Source organism: Lepidochelys kempii, chromosome 5 (genome assembly GCF_965140265.1).
Source record: "Lepidochelys kempii isolate rLepKem1 chromosome 5, rLepKem1.hap2, whole genome shotgun sequence".
Classification (NCBI taxonomy): Eukaryota; Metazoa; Chordata; order Testudines; family Cheloniidae; genus Lepidochelys; species Lepidochelys kempii.
In genome coordinates, this window is record NC_133260.1 from 78,634,837 (window position 1) to 78,656,028 (window position 21,192).

Consider the following 21,192-nt stretch of genomic DNA (forward strand, 5'->3'; position numbering starts at 1 on the left):
GGGCTGACAGAAAAATATTAAGTCCCCTCCAAGGACTCTAAATCCTCTTCTCACACCCAAGTCCCAATTCTCTAGTTGATATGGTGAACGAGCAGGGCAAACAACACCATTATCAATCTACCCATACAACAGAGATCAAAAGTGCCTGGGTCCCTTGGGAAGGAAGGTCTACTCATTGGGTACGCTGCAATTTCATATTGAATATTACCAAGCTTTGATGGTGAAGTACAACTTTACCAACCAAATGAAATTTGGGTCATTTATTGAGTACCTTCCCCCAGATCAGAGAGAACAATTCCAAGCCACTGTTGCTGAAAGTTCCTGGCATGATCATCTTTACTGGAGGCACACAAGGCTGCAGACACTGCGACCAATTCCATCTCTGCAGCAATGGAGTTGCATAGGGCTTCCTGGCTGCAATTGTCTGCCTTCCCCAGGGAAGTTCAAGATATGGTTGAGGATCCCCATTTGACAGACAAAAGTTGTTTGCAGAGTACACTGATGAGTCATCACGTATCCTTAAAGATTCCAGGGCCACAGTATGCTCGTTAGGCATCTGTACTCCTGCAAACAAACAGAAGTTCAGCAGATCGCGAACAGCTTAAAGATCCCCACCCTATACAATTCTCTGGATTCCAGACACCCATGGAACCCCCCTCCCCCCACCAGCAACCAGCACAGGTTCCAGAGAAACAGACTCTAACCCAACTGATGTGGCTCCACAACAGGCAATGTCATCAAAGGGACAGTTGAGGTTTTGAATTCCCACCCCTCATTAGCCTGCCAGTTTCAGTGTTTTGTCCACTTCCCCCCATTTGGAAACTAACTCTCCCACTTCCAGCATGCATGAGAGCATATTGCCTCAGACAAATTGATGCTGAAAGTTATATAATTGAACTGCAACTTCCACTTTACCTCCCTTCCTCCTCCTCATTCCCTTTCCCTGTCCCTCTTCATCAACCCCTCTCACAAGCCCCTTCTGAGGCAAAAAGTAAACACCCTTCTTCATTTAGGAGCAATAGAACAGATACCTGCTCAATGTTGGGGTAAGGGCTTCTATTCAAACTATTTCCACATCCCAAAGAAGAATGGAGGATGGAAACCATTTCTAGATCTAAGGTGCCTACACAGATTTGTGAGACCCCAGAAATTCAGGATGGTGATCCTGGCAACTGTACTTTCTTCTCTAGATTCAGGGTATTGGTTTTCCGCCCTTGAACTCCAGGGTGCATACTTCCATATAGCGATGTACCCGTCTCACAAAAGATTCCTCTAATTTGTGGTAGGCCAAGATCATTTCCAGTATTAATTGCTCCCCTTCAACCTCTTCTTAGCTCCAAGAGTATTCTCAAAGGTTCTGTTGGAAGTGGCTTCCCACTTGGGTCACCAGACTATAGTGGAATTCCCATACATCAACGATTGGCTACTCAAGAGTCGATACTCAAGGACAGTGCTTTTTTGTTTTTGGACTTGGGCCTCCAGTTTGAACATAGAAAAATCCACACTAACACCCATTCACAGTATCCAATAATCTGGATTCCCAGAGCATCTCTTCCCATGGACAGGTTCTAGACATTATTGAGCCTCATCAGAACAACTCAAGACAGCCCCCAGACCTCAGTCAGAAACTGCCTTTGACTTCTGGGTCTAATGGCCACTTGCACTTTCGTGACAGAGCATGTGAAGTTACACCTCCGCTGTTTCTGGGATGGCTCGGAACAGCTTACTCACCAAACAGGCACAGTCTAGAAAAGCAGGTGTTGGTTCCCTAGCGGGTGATGCATTCCCTTGACTGATGGAAGATTCATCGCAATGCAGGGGCAGAGGTACCCTTTAGCCAGCACTGACAGTGACTGTAACCACAGATGCATCTCTCTTGGGCTTGGGGGCACACCTCAGCTCCTTAACAGCACTGCTTCCTGCTGCTACCTGATCTGTCCAGGTAAACTTTCTCCTTCCTTCCTCTCTGCTACCAGTTGCACATGAAGCCCTTAAAGGGGCAATTACCCCTCTTCTTATGGCCAGGCGGACAAGGACCCGCATGCAGTTGCAGCAATCACATTTCCTAATTTTTTAATATTTGACTTTGCAACCTGAATAATGTTCTTTTAATGTAGTTTATTTTTATGTAACATGTATTTAGCTCTTTTAATCTTTCTTCATAAAACAGTATCTCTTATCCCTTATGTATCATTGTTGCTTTTCTTTAAATGCCCTCCAACATCTTTGATATTAAGGTGATCAGAACTGTACACACATTCTGTATATGGTCTCACCAGTGCCTTGGGGAGAGGTACTGTTACTGCGCTGTTCCACTGTGGGAAGGTTCTGTGCATTCAGCAAAAACTGCAGTGATTATTTTATTCTTTTGCCTCCATGCAATATTACAAATTTATACCTACTCTGTGTTTTTGTTTTTTTCTCACATTTCTTTTTTTAAAAGCCTGGTAAAGCATTTGTTATTTTCCCATCTAATACCTCACCCATGACTTTTCAAACATAATTACCTATTTCCTTTAACACGCTAGGATGCATATCTTCTGGATGCACTGATGCGTAAATATATATTGTTTTCTCACGTATTCCAGTACCTGCTTGTTGTCAGCAGCTGTATTGACAAGATCTTAATTACTTCTTAATTGTACATTCTTTTATTGTCAAAGGTTGACTTTTAAAACCATGTTCGCTGCTCAGGCAAAATCAGTCTTGATTTTGTCTTTCTTTATCATTAATAGCCTGCTTTCTCTACTACTTTTTCCCAGGATATATTTATAAAAGCCTTTATTAACATTAACCATTTTGAATAGCATTAATTTATTCTGCTCTTTTGCTGCCCTTATCTTTTTTCATTAGCTACTTGCTTGATTCCATCAACTTCTTAATTTCTAGGAGAGATTTGTTTTAACCCTCTAATCTTTGAGCAGTCCCTCATGAAGCCATGTTGACTACTTTGTTCCTTTCAGTTTTATTTTTCAGAGGAACTGTCTGTTGCACCTTCCCTTTTCTACCTTTTCAGACTACTCTCATATTCTTCTACACTCATAAATTTTAATATTACCTCTTGTCCATGCTGTTTCCGTAAAATAATATTGTATATTTGATTACATGTGGAGTGTACTTGGACTACTAGTTGCATGCACAGCCATTATGTAGTCACTAGCTAAACATAAAGTGGTGCCAAAAACCTATTATTAAACCTTTACATAATACAGCTATTACTGTTACTTAACTTATTTGTTTGTGTATTTAGTCTAAGTAAGTTAATTCATTTCAGTAAAGTGCTTTGAAACTAGAAAGTCTAGATAAGTGCAAAGTAATGTTATTAAGTACCTCGTGGTCACTAGCATGGAGCTTTCAGCTTACCATTACTGTAGATCCAGCAATGGTCTCACCATTATTTGGGTTCTCTTCTTTCTGGTTCAGTTCTCCTTTGCATATCCTAAGAGGGTTTTTTTACTGATGTCAGGCCATATTTGTGACCCAGCAGGTAGTTTAAGTTCTCCAAGAGTAGTCGGTTCAGGAATGTTTTCACTATCCTACAGTCCTGGGAATCTGAGTCAGTTGCCCCCTGCAGTTTATTTTTCATTTCAAAGTACAGCATATCACTGCTATGATAATTATCAGACTATCTCTCACTGGATTTGTAAATGCTTAGGGGCTTGTATCCTCCCCCTACTTTTTGTTCCCCTTCTGTCCCTCCTTCATAGATTGCACCCATCACTCTTAACGTTCCATTTGTGAAAATCTAATTAAACTTATGTCCACTAAGGTTGTGCTTTCCATTTAGCATCATCACTTCTACTTCCTCCTGCATATTTTCTATACTACTTGCATTTTCTATACACATTTAAGTGTTTCAGTGCCTCTTTTTTATACCTCTTTTTATTCTTACACAATCACATTTTGCTGAAGAACATTTTTGGGGGGGAGGGGCGTGTGCTTCTTAGTATGTTAATTATGTAGAGGGAAAATAACATTGACCCAGAACAGCATACAGTAATATGCTTTTTTGAAGAAATGAGTGAAATTCTTCACTCTGGAACCATGCTGGGTAAGAAGCAAGTGTTCTGATGTGATTAGCAGAAGCGTATCTGCTATTGCTTTTTCAGGAAAAGAAAAGATCATTCTTAGAAACCAGGTTCTTTCGTGTAGTCTACTTCTTTTTAGTTTAATATGTTATTTTGCTAACCTTTTTATCATTTCATGGGACTGTGTAAGCAGCTGCTAGAACGGAGGTAAATAGAAGAATATAGACTCTAAAGCACTCTAAAAGCTTGTAGGTTTCAGTCCCAGTGGAGACTGACACTCCAGCCTACTTACTATAGCTAGGATGTATTGATTTTTTTCTCCCCCATTTTTAGCTGCACCACTGAATTAGGTATTGTGAGGCATCCTTCCTTGTGAAGAGAGGAAAAACTGTCATGAACTTTTTCACCCTAACAATAGGGCATCTCAGACTAAAGCAGAAAGAAAGGAAAATGCTTTAAGGACTCTTAGAAACTCTGCAACTTAGCTCTCCACACTGACTCTCCTAACTAAAAGGTGCTCCACAGATCTTGAGAAACTAAGATAGATGATTGGAAGCAATGAATTTTTAAAACTGTTTTGTTAAAAAATCATCAATCACTGAAAACAATGCATTCCTGTAGCACAGTCTTGGAAGGTTAGCAAACTGGTCTTGTCCAAGTTTTCAGCCAGATGTTCAGTTACTGTTATAATTGGCTGATGAGTAGGTTTGGACCTAACTAGAATGCCAGTGTTCGATTTCACAGCGTCCTCTGTGAAGATATGTCACCATTTATGCTGGCTTTAGTGACAATTTTCTAAAAAGGAAACTCGTGGGAAATCATTATGCTGTTTATATGTCTCCCTTGTTGGAGGGCATTATCTTGTGATATTTTAGAACTGTTTTCCACTGCATGATGGCATCTAGCTAAGGTTAAGGCAGAACAAGTCCCTCTGCAGTTTTGTGACTATGTTTTACTTGCTGAAGGAGAAAAGATAACTGACAATTAAGTATTTGGGATGTCACTGAAAGAACATGTGCAACTAATCAATGACATCCTGAGGGAACATGATTTTATGAAGCTGATAAAGTAGAAAAATCTGGATTTTAGTGTTATATAATAATAATTGCACCCTTTTGATAAAAAAGACATTTCTAATGATGTAAACACTAGTATTTCCAGTGTTATATTTTTCAGGTGCATGCAGTAGCTTATTAAAATGTGGCAGGAATTGGTAAACAGCTTTTTAAAATATATGAAGAAAACATGGTACTCAACACAGATAGTATTGACCAATTTGAAAAATGTATTTCTGGGGTCACTTGCTAAATTATTTGCTTTCAGTAGGGTTAGGTGTTTTAATTCTCTTCTCATTTTGGAGCGAGAACATATATGCTGCTCTTGTTCCTTAAATCAACTTGTTAAAACAGCACAGGTTTGGAACTGGACTAGCTATAGTCTTGCTAAGTGAGTTCAAATACATTGAAAATTCTAGACATTAATTTATAACGCTACTGTGATCTTTTCCTGTTTCATTGATATGTCTTGGAGTTTGTAACAGAAGTCTTACATAGCTCACTGTGCTCCTATCTAAAATGTATAACCACATGCTGGACTGAAAAATGGGTTTATTTGTATGTGTTTTATCACTCATTTTATATAGAAGGAGAAGCACTTTTTCTTCTTCTTATCTGTTATGTAAAGATTAAGGAGAATATGGTTTGTAATATATGCATTCTTTAAATAACTTTCTAAATAAGAAAGTCTAAAATTTATGATTGCAATGGTGGTTTCAGGTAAATGGAACTAGTTATGATTGCAGCCCCTACTTATTTGATTAATTTTTTAAATTACAAGACTAAAAGAAATACAGCAAAGATTAGAATTTTTACATATGTTGGTCAGTTGTCATCTGTGCTGTCTTTCCCTGTTTTCAGTTTCTCTTGCAGCCCTTCCATTATATGGCATACAAATCAAAGGGCCAAATTCTCTACTAGCCCAGTTCCACTGAAGTCAGTGGAGCTGGGCCAGCAGAAAATTTGATCCCAAATTAGGATTATTCCAGAATGTCATGATTTATTCCTTAATGTTTCTGGAAGTACTGTATGTAAAATATAGCTATGACTTTTTGGCATGCATTATCTGGAAAATGTACTGTAGTTCAATGAAACCATACCAAAATATTTTTATTTCATTGCTTCATGACAGTCTGACAAAACGCCACATCAAATCAAGGTGGGTTATGTCTGTCTGTCTTGCAGTTCTGCAGTTTCAGGTTTGCTGGTCATCGAAATAAAGGGCTTGAACAGGTGCTAAACTAATGGGAGTAAGATCCTGAAATGTCTAACAAAATAATGTTCACTGGAGCCTTGCAGTTAAACAAATTTAATGAAATTGGGGCGCTGTGTAACTATTGTCCAGGCTTGGGTTGATTTGACTTGGAATGATAACTGAGTGAGCAGCAGCAACAACAAATAAGTTTGCTTCAATAACATTTTAGCATCATCAGAACAACTTCTCTTGTCAGTGGCATGTCCTTCCCCTTGCCCCACCATCTCTTCTTTCTTCTAAGTTTACCGGCAGCTGACCTCACCAAGTCACGCAAATTGCTCTAACATGGTATGAAAAGCTCAAGAAGTGGAACTAAGGGATTGTGCATAAATTAGAGATGCCCTGAAGCAGCTCTTGCACACACGATTTTTGGTGCAAAATTGATTAATATTAGTAAATTGTTTTGGTTTGAGCAAATAGTGCACATTGTTATGCAATTCACATGTCCTTTGAATATGCATCCCCCTCTACCCCTCCTCCCATGCATAACTTGAATGCAGAGCAAGATGAATTTTACAGCACCGTAGTGCTGATTTCACAAAATGTAAATGAAGAAGCAGTTAATGATGCATCCTCATTTAAAGGTGAACTGAAAGGCTTTGTACCAGCCAAGACTTGAGAACTTTGTTTCTCTTGTAAGAGGTGGTGTCACAGTAAAACAGTTTGGGAGCTGCATTCTCTGATCGAGGGTTGTTTTTATTAAACGTGTTGTTATGACACCAGCTCTTGCTGGAGAAATACAGAACCCTGAACTCAGGTCCTGAAAGAAGAATAAAAAAAAAAGAACTGATGTGCGGATAGCTTATTTTAAAATGTACTTCTATTTTTAAATCTACCCATATTTTATGGTAATGTTTGTGAATCTTAACTAGGTTTTTTGTTACACAAATAGTTGAGTTGCTCTTGCCCCACATGTACTACTGCAGCACGTTGACCAAACTGAAGAGAAAAGCTTTTGTGTTGTGTAAGGTTAGATTACATACAATAGGAATGTTGTCTCATGAGCTTGTATAGTGTAATGCTCCCTTCTATTACCAACCCTTGCCTCTTGTTTTCTCACCCTGTCACAATGGTTCTGTTCTAACCAAGGGCCTAGTCTTGCAAGCACAGTATGCAGCTTTACTTGTGTGAGTAGTTTCTTTTGATCAAACTTTACTCATGTGAGTATAGTTACTCATATGCATTGTTTGCTGGATTAGGCCTCTGGGATGGAAAGCTCCTCAGCAGAGTGACTGTGCCTTTTATCTGTAAGTGCCGTACATAGGTATGACTTTTGTAGTAACAAGTGGAGATGTTCAGCAGTATGAGTGACAAGTGAATAGGGCCTTAATCCTCCGGAGAAACCATGACATGTGTTTGTAAACTCTTTTGTCTTATGTGAGGAGTGGAGACTAGCAACTAACTGCCTCCTACTAGTTACTATAAAACTGTAGAAGTCTATCGCGTTCTTAAAAAATCAGCCTGTCTCTTATGGGGAATGGGTATTTAAAAATCCTTTTCTATTAAATCTATTTCTAATTAATTTACTAATTCACTCATAAAACTACAAATCATCTGTTTGGTGAAAAATATTTGGGAAGGGGAATGGATTCCAGGCCATACATTATTAATATGGAACAGTATGGCAGGTCTAGATAGTACCTCTTTCACCAGGCCTTTGTCATTGGTGACCACACTATAGATGTGACCAGTGCATTGTAAGCCAATCTGTCAAGCCAAACAAACAACTCACCTTGTTAACATTCCCTAAATCTTGCATTAATAACACTGAGTAAGCCCCTGAACACACAGGAGAGTTCCTTTTTCCTACTGCCATGATGGATGGGATACTTCCAAGTGCTGGAAATGAAGTAGCGGAGGTCATTAAGCGTGTGCTGCTGTTTATTTTGATTTTTAAAGGGGACAACAAAATCAAAATTTTATTCTGAAGTGAATGTACCAAAAATCAAATTTAAGATTCAAACTTATAGTAAACCTTTTCTTGGGTAAATGTTTGTCAATGATACTGGCATGGGAAAGGGCAGGGCTGCAGCACCATAATCTGATATAATCTCAAAATTTAGTAACACAGATTGTGGTATTGGAAGATGTTTACTTTAGTAAACTTGTGTGATTAGAAAAGAATTGGAGTAATTGTGGTTTGCTTATTAAAAGTTATTGTTAGAGGATAAATAAAAAAATGAGAAAAGAACTGAATGATATTGTGTATTTTCTGTATTACAGACTATCATTTTAGAAAATGAAGATCTCCCCAAAATATTTCTAGACTTCCTGAATGTTCGGCATGTCCCTTCTCTGCCAAAGGCAGAAAGTTATGGGTAAGAACTCATTAACTAAAACAACTCCAACTGTACAGAAAAACAAGGCACAGCTGAGTCTCCTCTCGCGCTGTATTAGTTCTCTGACGACTTAACACCGTTGATTTAAAATGGACTTGCTGGTAACTTACACCACTGTAACTAAAAGGAGCATTAGTTTCATTGTGGGTGTATTTGCGTAGCTATAAAAAGTTGGTAAAATAAAATACATCCTGTACAAAGACAAAAGGGTGACATTTATTGTATATCCATTGAAAGCAAAGCAGAAACAGGCTTAGATGAAAGAAAGATAGAAAAAATGGGATTTTCTAACAGACCTTTGAAATACCTACCAAAAAATTTTTTAAAAGAAATCCACAAGATTTCCAGTTTGTGGCATGTGTGTGGGGGGAGGGAGGGTTGGAATCTGCTTTTATTTATATGGGGGCAAATTGTAACTCACTGCATGGCTTCTCCCATCTCCATGTGGAAATGGGGATCAGCCATCTCCATGGTGTCCACAATTCCCTTCCAGGAAAGGGTTCAGGGTTGGTTTGGATGAAGGAGGCACGAAGATGCACATTATCCTCCCTTAAGCATACCAGAGATTTCCAGAATAATATAGTCAAATTATATTACGTTCTGCTGTACTTTCCACTCTTAGGGTGTGATTCTCTGCTGTGCCTCTAAGAGGTACAACACAAAACTCATAGCCTTGGGGAAGGAGGGTGGGTAAAGAGGTTTAAAGCCATGTTTGTGCCATCCCTATCCCGAGCCTACCTGCAGGCAGCGCAGTCCCTGAAGTAATTTAAAGAGCCCTTCTTTGGCTGCCCTACAGGTTGTATCACTGCCCGGAATCCCTACAGTATTGTGTGCTGTGGCCCTGCCCCTAACACACCCTCCTGCCCCAACCCTTTCCCTAGCATACCAGGGCTTGTGAGATGGTCCTAGGAAAGTGGCCTTATAACTGTCTTCCACAGTTCCTGCATCAGGGGTTCCCCAAGCAGATCTGGGGTTTTGGAGCCTCTTTATTCTGCTACAGCCCTTTTACCTGGTGTAAAGTGGCTGGAGTGGGGGTAAGGATCTCACTCCCAAAGCCTAACTGTGGTCAAGGAAGTTGCCTGCAGAGCTGTGCTATCGGTCAGTGGGGCCAGAGCCACAGCAGACCAGAACTACTGTGGAGACAAAGGGATCTTGGACAGGGTTTGTGGGTCAGGTCCTTGCTTTCTCCCACGCTGTAGTAAACGCTGCCCCCACCTCAGCAGAAGAATGCAAAGGAAACTGTCAGGGCAGCCTCACATCCTTTTGTATTCCATTACATGGGTGTTTCCAAAAAGACTTCGATCTGGGTCATGATTTTTCACAATACCTTGTAATTGTAGTTCCAAACTGTGAGCTTGGGAAATCATTGTTCACGTTCAGTACATACAGAATCTCTTTAAGATACGTAGGGATTACTTTACTTATCATATACTTGATATTGGTTTGAAAATGCTCATATAACAGCAAACATATGTCACTTATAGCTAGTGTAATGTTATCAGTTATGCTGCTGTCAATATTAATGTGAAACATAAATGTGCTAACTTTATTATCCCCCCAAAAATGTAAATATGCCAGCTTTGGTGATTTAGGGAGAAGCTACTTGACACTCTTCTCTTGTAGTTAATGATGTCAACCAGAATCTCTCAGTGGAATTGTACCCCATCACTTTTATATATTTATGCATGTGAATCTATTCCAGTGAAATATATGTTGTCACTTACAAGCTGTGATCACAGTAAAATCATGAGAGTTCTTCCATATTAATTGCATTGCATTACATAGCCACTGACCAGAAAAAGGGTCCTTCCTTTCGTAGCAATTATTAACAGCTTTCTTTGTATATGGAGTTGTATGTTAATGTTGTTATAAGCAAACATAATCTAATTTGTCTGCATTTTTGTTTTAGTTCTTTTGATGAAACAGAATCTGAAGAATCAAGGTGAGCAACTCACAATTACGGCTAGCATTTCTAGACAACTAAATGTGGTGTAAGTAAATAAAAGCCATGCTTACTTTGACAGTCTACTAATATATAAAATAAGGACACTGAAGTAATTATACACACACACACACACACGTACATACGTACATACGTAAAGGGCATCCAACATTTGTTCCAGCAACTGACAAAATTGCAATAGTTTGGCATTAAATTTTGGTGACTTTATTAAACACTGCATCTGGTTTCATAAGCTGGACCAGATCTGTTTGTAGTATGAATTGCACACCTCTCGCTTTAATTTATATTCTGGAATTTCTTACAGAAACATAAAGGGACACCTTCAGCTTAACTCTCTCTGTGAACATTTTTACCCTATGCTGGGTGTTGTTTGTAACAGGACTATAATTGAAAAAAAATTGAGATTGTTTCCATGCTTTTGACAGAACTTTGCATACATTCGGTGTCTCTGGATACTGTCAGTCAGTCAGTTGCTCCTGTTGTTTGCATGGGTCTTTCACATGGGAGGAGATGAACATTTAGTAAAAACTAAAACCAGGAAAATGTGATTGTAAAATCTGAAAGCTTGGCAAGGACATTCAGATATAGCACCTGAAATTACTTCTCTCGTTTAAAAAGGAAAAAACCTACTACTGTTCTGGCTCCTTTACTCTACGTAAAAGAGTCAGCTGTGTGAAGCGGCCTTAGCAGCCTTGCTACTGGCCGGGGAGGGTTCCCTTGACATAGCTATTGTTGGCAGCAGCCATAAGGCTGCCTCCCAGTTGTACACTCAGAAGCCTTGGCATAAGGGTGTGCTGGGGTAGTATCTGGGGCAGGAGTATTGCAAAGATTCCAAGTAGTTCTGTGGTCTGTTGGGCAGCCCAGGAGGCTAACCTAATGTAGAGGTGATGGTAGTCTAAATATTCTTACGTACCACAGAACAGCACAGAATCAGGAGGGCTCAATGTGGCTTAAAGCCATCATCACCACTACCATCACCACAGTGGAGTGTGACCTCTTGACCTCAAATTTCAAGCTGTCATTTTAAGTATCACTAAGCAACAGTGAGCTTTGCTCCCAGAAAATTTTCTCCTTTGCATGGAGTTTGGGGATATAAACATACTGACGTTATTCCTGAGCAGCTTGGGTCACCTCACTTTATCAAAGGTAGTTTGTACTATATCCTGTTTACCATCCCTTGATGCTGACATTCCTGTTCTTGACCTTTCCAGCAAACTGTCCCACCAGCCTGTGCTGCTGTTCCTAAGGGATCCATATGTCTTGCCTACAGCCAACGGTAATCAAACTTGTCATCTGTTAACAGCTCTTTACTGATCTGACCCTACACCACATAAACCACATTATTATTAATACAGGCCTTGCCGAGTGATACTGGTCCAAATTCTACTGATCTGCCAATAAACCAGTAGTTCTTATATAAAGCTCTTTAAAATCCGAATTGGGGCAAATGATTTATACGAAGATATAATTTTTTTTCTCTCAGTTGTTCTCCTAACCAAACCTACTGTGGATGCAAATCATAAAAGGATGTAAAATACTGCTTCTCTTTTTTTGTTGACTGTGTGGGTTCTTTTGCCTGCAGGGTTTGATCTAAAGGTACAGTCCTTTTTTAAGTGCTTTTTCCCTAAACACCAGTCTAGCTGCTGTGAGCATGTTTGTATTTCCACTTGGATTATTGTCATTTCTCCTCATTTCTAAACTGTAGGTTTTTTTTTTTAAAAGATTGTATGTTTTGAGCGTACTAGATGTGTTCGGAGGATATTTACGTTACCCTTGATCGGTTAATATGTATTTCAAAAGCACATTTGGAAGAGGTAGTTGTAATCCACCATCTCTTTTACTCTTCCCCCCTCCCCTTTGTAAAAATAATTCAAGGACTTTTTCTTTGTGTTTTCTTCAGAGATTATATTGTTGGCACATATTTCACAGTGTTCCTACATTGTTCATTTCAATTGATAGATCTTTTGCCTTTTCCACACTTTTGTACAAGAAAATGTACTTTTGTGTATATGTAAATTTCAGTATGAGAATTTTCCACTTAAACTGTAAATTAGGATTTTCCCGTGAGAAAAAAAATTAACAAATTGCTCTAACTTATTTATTAAGCTCTGTTTGCCTGAATGTAGGCTAGTAACAAAAATGAAGCAGACAGCTTTGGAAATAAGATGACACTGTGGAGGTTTCCCCACATGGCTCTGCAAATCCCCCAGGTGTTCAAAGCATGCATTAAGAAATCATAAGATTGTCTTAAATCAGGAAATTTAAAATAATAATAATAAAGGTTGGGTTCTTTGTATTTGCCTTTGGTTTCTCAGCCTTTGGAGTGCACTTCCTTCACATTTTCAAGATTTTTTCCAAAACCATGAGAGCTAAAAACTTTTTTTTTTAAACTGAGATTCTCAAGAAGCCACATGAATCCAGGAGCTGGGACTCTAAACATCAAATATTGTGACATTCATGATAAAATCATAGGAACTAGAATGCTATGTACATGATTCCTATCTTATACTACACCTCCAGTTTCAGGCCTGGATTCCAGCAAAGCAGAGTGCAATTACTGAAACTTTCATTCTTTGAGTTTACCGAATAAAGTATGTGCAAGTGTAGTATACCAATAAACATCAAGGGTGAAATCCTGCCCCCCATTAAAGTCAGTGGAGGTTTTGCCATTGAATTTAAGAGATCCAGGATTCCACCCCAAAACTGGAGAAGAATTTTGCAGACACTAAAAACTAATTCTGCCTTTTTCATTTTATTCTGGAGGAGCGGAATGGCTAAACCAACACTCAACAGTGTTTTTTTCCACAAACTATAATTAGGCTTTGCAGATTTTGATTTTGATTTTTTGATCATTTCAACAGATATCAATGTTGATTTTAAGGTTTTTTGGGGGAGGGGTTAGATTTTTCTCTTTTTAAATTTTCACCAATTGTGGGAAATTTGGCTGGGGTCAGACAATAATTATTTAATGATGCTAGACAGTGAGATGAAAATAGTTAAAACTTTATAATGGTTAAAACACAAATTGTCAACATCACGTCAAAATATACAAAATAAATATCCGTGAATCAAACTCTAATAAGTCTTCAAACAGCACTTCTCTTACTTTGCCTTTTGGTTTCAGTTACTATCTGGAAATATTTTTCATTGGTTTCTCTGTGTGTACAGTGAAATCAGTGTTTACCAACATTTATTGATAAAAATCGAATGCTTCCAAGCCTAACTATACTGCACCATTTCCATTTTATCCACATACTTACATAAGATTAGTTGATTTTGATTTTGGGGCCAAATAAGAAGTCTAGGAAGTAAAGTAATCAGATCCTCATTTTTTTGCACTTCATTTCCTCAAAGATTTGTTTAAAAGTCATTCTGGATAATTGGATAAGCAATTTGCAAGTTAAGCTTTTTAAAAAAAAAAATAAAAAAAGTTCTGAATGTTGTTAAATTTCATGCAAAATCTTGAGAGACAAAGAATGGAAATTACATATAATTGTCTTAAAATATACAGATAACACCCTAAATTTTCAAATCAGTACACAGGCTTTTAGTTCTATGACTCCTATTAAAGCTTCTGCAACACTTTGACATCTAAATTTTTTATTCTAACTTGTACTCGAAGAATGACCATACTTGCTTTCTTATTTAAGTCACTGGGAATTTAATATTGAATTTAAGTGGTGGTTTCTTTTGAAATGGCTTGTTCTAATGTGTGAGATGTGTTGAGATTTAGTTAATGGTGTTCAGCACAAAGAACTCTTCAGGGCTTCACCAAGGCTTTTTTTGGCCTTGAAACACAGTTCTTAGGTTTTCATATAGCAGGTAAAAAAAAAAGTCAATGCAACAAGTTTTTATTTATACTAATTGTTCAGCAGCCCTTAGCTGCTTCCAGTTCACCTCTCAGAACAATTTTTGATTTATCATACTATGAATCAGCATAATGTGGAACATGATTTTTATTCAAAAAATCTGTAAGAGTCTATTTTCTCCATCCTGTTTTAGAAATTACAAGCTCAGTATTATGATGTCCTGGTTTGTCCTGTCCTCCCTACCTGCCCTGGCTCCGTGCGGCTTCTGGAAGGCATGTCCGGCTCCTAAGTGCAGGGCTGGCCGGGGGGTCTCCATGCACTGCCCCTGAACCCTGCCCTGAGTGCTGACTCCGCAGCTCCCATTGGCCGGGAACTGCGGCCAGTTGGAGTTGCGGGGATGGTACCTGCAGACAGGGGCAGCGGGCAGAGCCACCTGGACGCGCCTCTGCCTAGGAGCTGGACATGCTGGTTGTTTCCGGGAGCCGTCCAAGGTAAGCGCCGCCTGGAACCTGCGCCCCTCATCCCCTCCCGCACCCCAACCCCCTGTCCCAGCCCTGAGCCCCCTCCTGAAGCCCAACTCCCTCTCAGAGCCCGCACCCCCTCCTGCTCCCCAAACTGCTGCCCCAGGCTCAGCCTGGAGCCTCCTCCCACCCTCTTAACTCCTTGGCCCCACCCCCAGAGCCCACACCCCAACCCTCTGCCCCAGCCCAGTGAAAGTAAGTGAGGGGAGAGCCAGGGATGGAGTGAGTGGGGATGGGGCCTTGGAGAAGGGGTGGGGCCTCAGGGAGGGCAGGGAAAGGGTTTGTGCTGCTAGACAGTTGGCAACCTTAACTTCACAGTTTACTCACCACTCATGAACATTTGACTCCATTTTAGTTAGACTCAATTTTTACAGACTGTCTTTTCTATAAATGGGATTTATTTTTGCAAACTAGCCAAACCCACCTGGAAAATCCTGTTATAATTTTTGGAGGTACCTAAAATTTCTATGAAGGGGAGCTATCATCTCTCTGTTGTCAAAAAGAAACCTTTACCACATGAATTGCTTATGTTTTTTTAAAAAAAAAAAATAAGGCTCTCAGGAGCTTAAACTGTGATAACTTACTAGTTATTAAGGTTTGAAGCTACTAGTGTGACTTTCAGCTTTCTTGGTTTCAGCTTGTGCTTTGACTTTTCAAAAATCACACTTTTATACACATGCCAAGAGGCACAATTAGTAAACACTGTGAATTGCCCAAAGGGGCTCATAGCTGCTATAAACTGGTGGGAGGCTCTAAAGTAATGAAATCTAAGGCACTATCCCTCATATTTACAAAAAAATTTTATAAATCTTAGTTCGCTCACTGACAACAGTCAGCCCTCTCCACACCATAAATGAATGTTAAATGACATGCATTCACTTTTTTTCCCCTTGAATAAACCACAACTCTTAGACTCTTTCAGAATCAGAAGTGATTTGGACTAAACGGGGGGAAAAAACCCTGCAGCAGTGAGTCTCAGAGACTGACTTGGGCTTCTGAGGTCTGCACTATGGCCCTAAAAATAGCAGTGTAGATGTTCCCACTGGAGTTAGAAGATGGTCTCTGAAACCTGGTGAAAGGGTGGGTCTAAGAACCTGAACAGGAATGTCTACACTGCTATTTTTAGCACAGTAGTGCAAGCCTGAGTCTGTAGACCTTGCCTCTGAAGGTACATCTACAGTACATGCTTCTTTTGGGAGCATGTAGTGTATATATGCACACAGCCCGCCTAGCTGGGTATAAATAGCAGAGCAGCTGGTGAGGCACAGCTTAGGTGAGTAGAGTAAAGACATGACCCAAATGTTAGCGTACATACCCTACATGGCTCTCCTAACCCGTGTCTCCCTGTCTACACTGCTATTTTTAGCAGTGTAGTGTCCCGCTTGCCTCCCTGCTCTTGGAGTCTTTCTCCACCACAGGAAAAGATTCCAGTAGGGGGAAAAGGCTCTGGCGGGGGGAGGCAGCGGGGAAAGGCTTGAGCAGCTCCCTGCTGCCAGAGCCCTTCCGCACCGCAGGGCAAAAAACCAGCAGAGGGGAAACGCTCTGGCAGGGGGGTTCCCCTGCTCCTCCCCCTGCCAGAACCTTTCCTTGCTCCAGTGGGAGGCTCTTGGCAGCAAGGAGCTGCTGAAGCTTCTCCCTGATGCTTCCCGGCTGCTGGAGATTTTCACTGATGTGTAACTACACACTACACAGTATGGATACAGCTTGCTTTTCACGGCGGCATGTAGCTACGCATAGACTACACACCACCAACTCTGGTGTGTAGTGTACATGTAGCCTCATACTCACTGCTATGAGTCATATCTTCAGACCTCAATCCTGCAAACACGTGCATATGTTTCAATAAGCATGTGGGTAATCCTATGGACTGCATTGGGTCAGGAAATCAACAGAGCTTTTCACATGCTTAAAGTTAAGCATTTGTGTAATCATTTGCAGGATTGGTGCTTTAATTGGCAAAAATCATCCCTGAAGAGCTGCATATTCTGAACTGCACCAGGAACGGTTGGTTGCTTCTTTGTAGATGTCTTTTACTTCTCTGGAAGAGGGAAGAAGTCATCCTCAGTTCCTCCACTTTTGCTTCCATTTCTCTCATTCATGAAAAGGAACCCTGAGAAAGCAAGGTGCCTTATATTGTCCAAACTCCCTAATTAATTTGAATTTGAAGATTCTTGCAGAATGTTGGCTTGTAAACCAGAGAACAATCTCCTGTGTCTTAACCAACAGTAAAAATATTAAATTGGCACTTTTTATATACTTAACTTTATAGCACATAATGACATAGTTCTATGTTGAACTCAGAGCTATATCAGCACTGGATTTTAATATTGTTGTAAGGGAGATTTTCAAAATTGCCTAATGAATTTAGGATCACAAGTCTTGATTTTCAGACTCTGAATCATTGTTGCATAAAGCATGTAACATTGGTTTAACTCTGTGAACACATTCTTCATATAAGATGGGTTCTCTTCTTTTAATTAAAAAAAGTGCAAAATATCTATTACCCAAAAAGTTGAAAGGGGTTTTAAAAGGACCAGAATCTAAACTACTAGCCTAATAGACCAAATTGCTAAAGTTCCTATTGAATAATAGACCTAAACTTCCTGTATCTTCATGGAAAATTGGTCTAATGGTGAATGATGTCTAAAGCCAAGCATTTTCAAAAGTGCCTGTGGGATTGTTTCAATATGTTTACATACTAGATTTAAAATGATATGGTAGATGCTTTATTCAGCAAAGCCTCAAAGTGAGTCTGACACTGTAAAATGGTATCATTTTATAAAATCAATAACAATTTCCCCATATGTACTGTATGTCATGTATATAATAGAACTAGCAGAAAAACAGGTTTCTGAAACTTCAGGGTTTGATTTAGAGTGAAACCACTGGATCATGTTTATCATGTGTATTCTAATACTGCTGATAACAATATTGTGGAATTATCCTAGAAAAGTGATTTGAGTGTGCAGAGCTTTCAGGACTTGTAGAATCATTACTGGCCTCAAAATGTCAATGAGTGATTTGTAATAATGCTTTATCCACCATCAGAAATCAGGAGAATCACCCATATGCTGCTTATTGAAAAGGTCTCTGTTAGTTATACATTCACCTAAAAATATCCTTGAGTCTATTGGTCAAATCTCTAACATCAATTATGATATATAATCAAATTAATTTATTAGTAATTTACAGTGCTGGTACTCAGAGGTTTATAATACATTATTTGCAGAAACATCCTACTCTATTTGATGGCCCTAAAGTTATTAATGGGCACAATCCAATTCCCATTAAAGTCAAGTATCATCTTTCCACTGATTTTAATGGGAGTTGAATCTGGCCCTATATGCATATCTGTAGGCTGGTGGCTGAAGGAGAAACTTACTTTGGAAGTGTGGAACATCAAAGAAATAATCTGTGGATGTTTATTCAGCTGTATCTTCTGAGTTTAACCCACCTCTTAGTTTGCTGGCACTGCAAGTTTGAAACTCAATTTTAAGCAATAATGTAAGATGGAGTGAGAAATTCTGACTCTTACTGTCAAGGGAGTAAAGAAAGTCACTCTATTTTAGACAGGTAGGAGTTAATACATTTGGAGAATATTTTTCTTTTAGTAACACATAGCCTTCCTGCCTCTATGTGGGTCTATTACTTTCTTTCATCAGGTAATCTGTTTCAATTTTATTTACTAAGGTAAATTTAACATGAAAAAATGGTGTTTGTTTCCTTTGCATTTGCACTGAAAATATTTTGTGTATGGGTTGTTCCCCTTCAAATTTGACAGGATCACTTTTTGTAAGGAACTTGCCTTTTTATGTTGAATAGCCAGTCTACAATCTCACTGCTCTTGAGAAGTTTCTGTGATGGCACAGGCACCTTCAAGTCCACTTGGACTAAACATTGCTATAAACCACAATGGAAAAACTGCTGTAAAGTATTCCCAGTAGCAATCTTGGAATTCCTTCAAGTATATTGAGATTTTGTTAGAAATTGAATTGCCAGTGTAATCCATCTTCCTTGTGAGAAAAGATTCAGATAAAGAGCTGGAGTCTAGCAGCATTAGGTATTAGAACATCCCTTTAAATCAATAAGCTACAAATCTGGCAACGCATTTATGCAATGCCCTACGCTATACTAAAGTGGCTTTAGTGCTGAAACAGCATTACTAATAGTACATTCCCAACAGGGATAAACACTATAGTGATGCAATATCCTAAATTATACTAGTCCTTGCCTTGTTAAATTCCACAAAAGCATTTATATGGTATTGACATACATAAGAAAGCAGTTTTTCTTTTCTGTTTTTCAGATGACTTTCCAAATGTAGTTATTGAAGGAGTTCTCCATGGGATATTTTATCCTCATCTACTGCCCAGGTAGAAGTGGTGCGTGGATAGAAGAAATTAAAGCAAGTCTTGAAAAGAAAATTGACATAAGCAAAATTCTGTGGCATGATAGCAATTCTAAGAGGCAAAAGTCACCACCTTAATTTAATTCCATACATTATAGCTTTTAAAATCAGGGTCACTACAGTTTGGGCTTTTTAAAAAAACAGATAAGCGGAAGAGCTTTGTTTCCATATTTAAACTAATGTATATACATACTCTAATATTTAATACTAAAGAATGACAGTCATACACTGAATTACACTAATCTTTGAAAAGAATTAAAAGCTTTACTAATATTGCTTGTTTTTTTATTACAAATTACACTAATCCTTTTTTATATCAGGATAGTCCCAGTGCATTACCCATTGCTGGCAATGAATGCATTGAAAGTGCTGGCACTGAAGACAGTATGAGAGAGACTACAAAGTAATTTTAAAAAATGAAGTTGCTTAACTGGAAATTAAATGCAACTTAAAGTATTGCATTAGTATTCAAAAGGTAAATATTTCAAATCTACACCTTAATGTTTGGGTAGAACAGTGTCAAGTTCTGTGTGATAGGGAGTTTCCACCTTCTGCAATGTAGCTTTGTTTCAGGATGTTGGTTATAGAGAACTCCTATGGCATTCTAACCACCTGGAAGTTTGGCATAACATTTATGGTAACAACCTCATTCAGTTGTTACTTCTAGCGTGTGTTTAATTTCCAAGCCAATTTACGCTCTGTGTTTAATCTCTTATATTTTGTGAACCACAGTTTACACCACTTTTTGGTGAGATCAAGCAAGGATATCATTTACTAGTAAAATAACTAAAAATTATGTGTTCAGATGAACTTGAAATTTGTTATGTCCATTACTGGATATTACACTGTAAAATAAACTACTAGAACATGCACACAGGAGCATATGAACTGTGAATGTATCATCTGTACTCCCTTTCTAGCCTAACAGGGTACATTTCAAAGCTTCTTACTACAGCTATTTCTCCCCCATCTTCCCCCTCCCCGCCCCCCCTCAACCACTGGAAGAGTGAGAAAATGTTTAACCTCATTATTAGCAATTTTCAGCACCATCCCCTTGGTGCGTTAAGTTTATACAGAAATATATCTTGAACATCACATTATTCAGTTCTGCTGTATTGCTGCTTCGTTAATAAATATAATATATAAATAATTCATAGGGCTAACTGGAGTGAAGGACTTTTCAGCACAAGTCATCATGGCAGAATTGGGCCCTAACATAATAGTGTAGTCCTGAGGGAGCAATAGTGCCTCCTGCCAAACACTAAACTGATTTTGAAGCTGTTTTGATGATTGATGAGACCGTGCAACGTTTGGGACTTAGGTACGGGCAAAGCTGTCACTCTTTACCAGGCTTGAAAATATAATCTGAAGTCAGGCTATTGGCTATTCATAAATACAAGTATAAGCCCTATAAAGCACCTTGTGCATCTCAAATTGAGAATTTACTCTTAACTGTGATCCAAACAATCTCTCCTGTGAAGTGAATCACAGATCTTTAAAAGAATTATCAGTGGCTGTAGTAAGTACTGAACTGTCAGTACTCCTCATGAGCCCAGAACTTAGCAGCAGAAACAAAAGTATTACCTACTATGCCATACTGATAATTTTATATCTTGATTCATTCTCTCTGTTAAAGTAGTTTTACAGCACAGCTCACAATAGACATCTATATCTTAAGTTTAAAACTAGGGCTGTCAATTGCCATTAACTGGAATCAAATTAACTCAAATTAAAATATTGTAATTAATGGCAGTTTTAATCACACTGTTAAACAATAATAGAATACCAATTTCAATTTATTATAAATTTTTTGA

General features: G+C 38.8%; 1 protein-coding gene across 3 annotated transcripts in view; it reads left to right on the forward strand.

Annotated features, from left to right (window-relative positions):
- Positions 1–19,504, forward strand: part of SNX24 (sorting nexin 24) — a 147,048-nt gene extending 127,544 nt beyond the window's left edge. For all 3 annotated transcript variants that reach the window (XM_073344835.1, XM_073344836.1, XM_073344837.1), the window contains exons 4-7: positions 8,562–8,656; positions 10,587–10,619; positions 11,852–11,916; positions 19,277–19,504. In XM_073344835.1, the coding sequence (XP_073200936.1) occupies positions 8,562–8,656; positions 10,587–10,619; positions 11,852–11,916; positions 19,277–19,347 (264 nt within the window). In that variant the 3' untranslated portion in view covers positions 19,348–19,504. The remainder of the gene's footprint in view (positions 1–8,561; positions 8,657–10,586; positions 10,620–11,851; positions 11,917–19,276) is intronic.
- Positions 19,505–21,192: the final 1,688 nt, after the last annotated feature.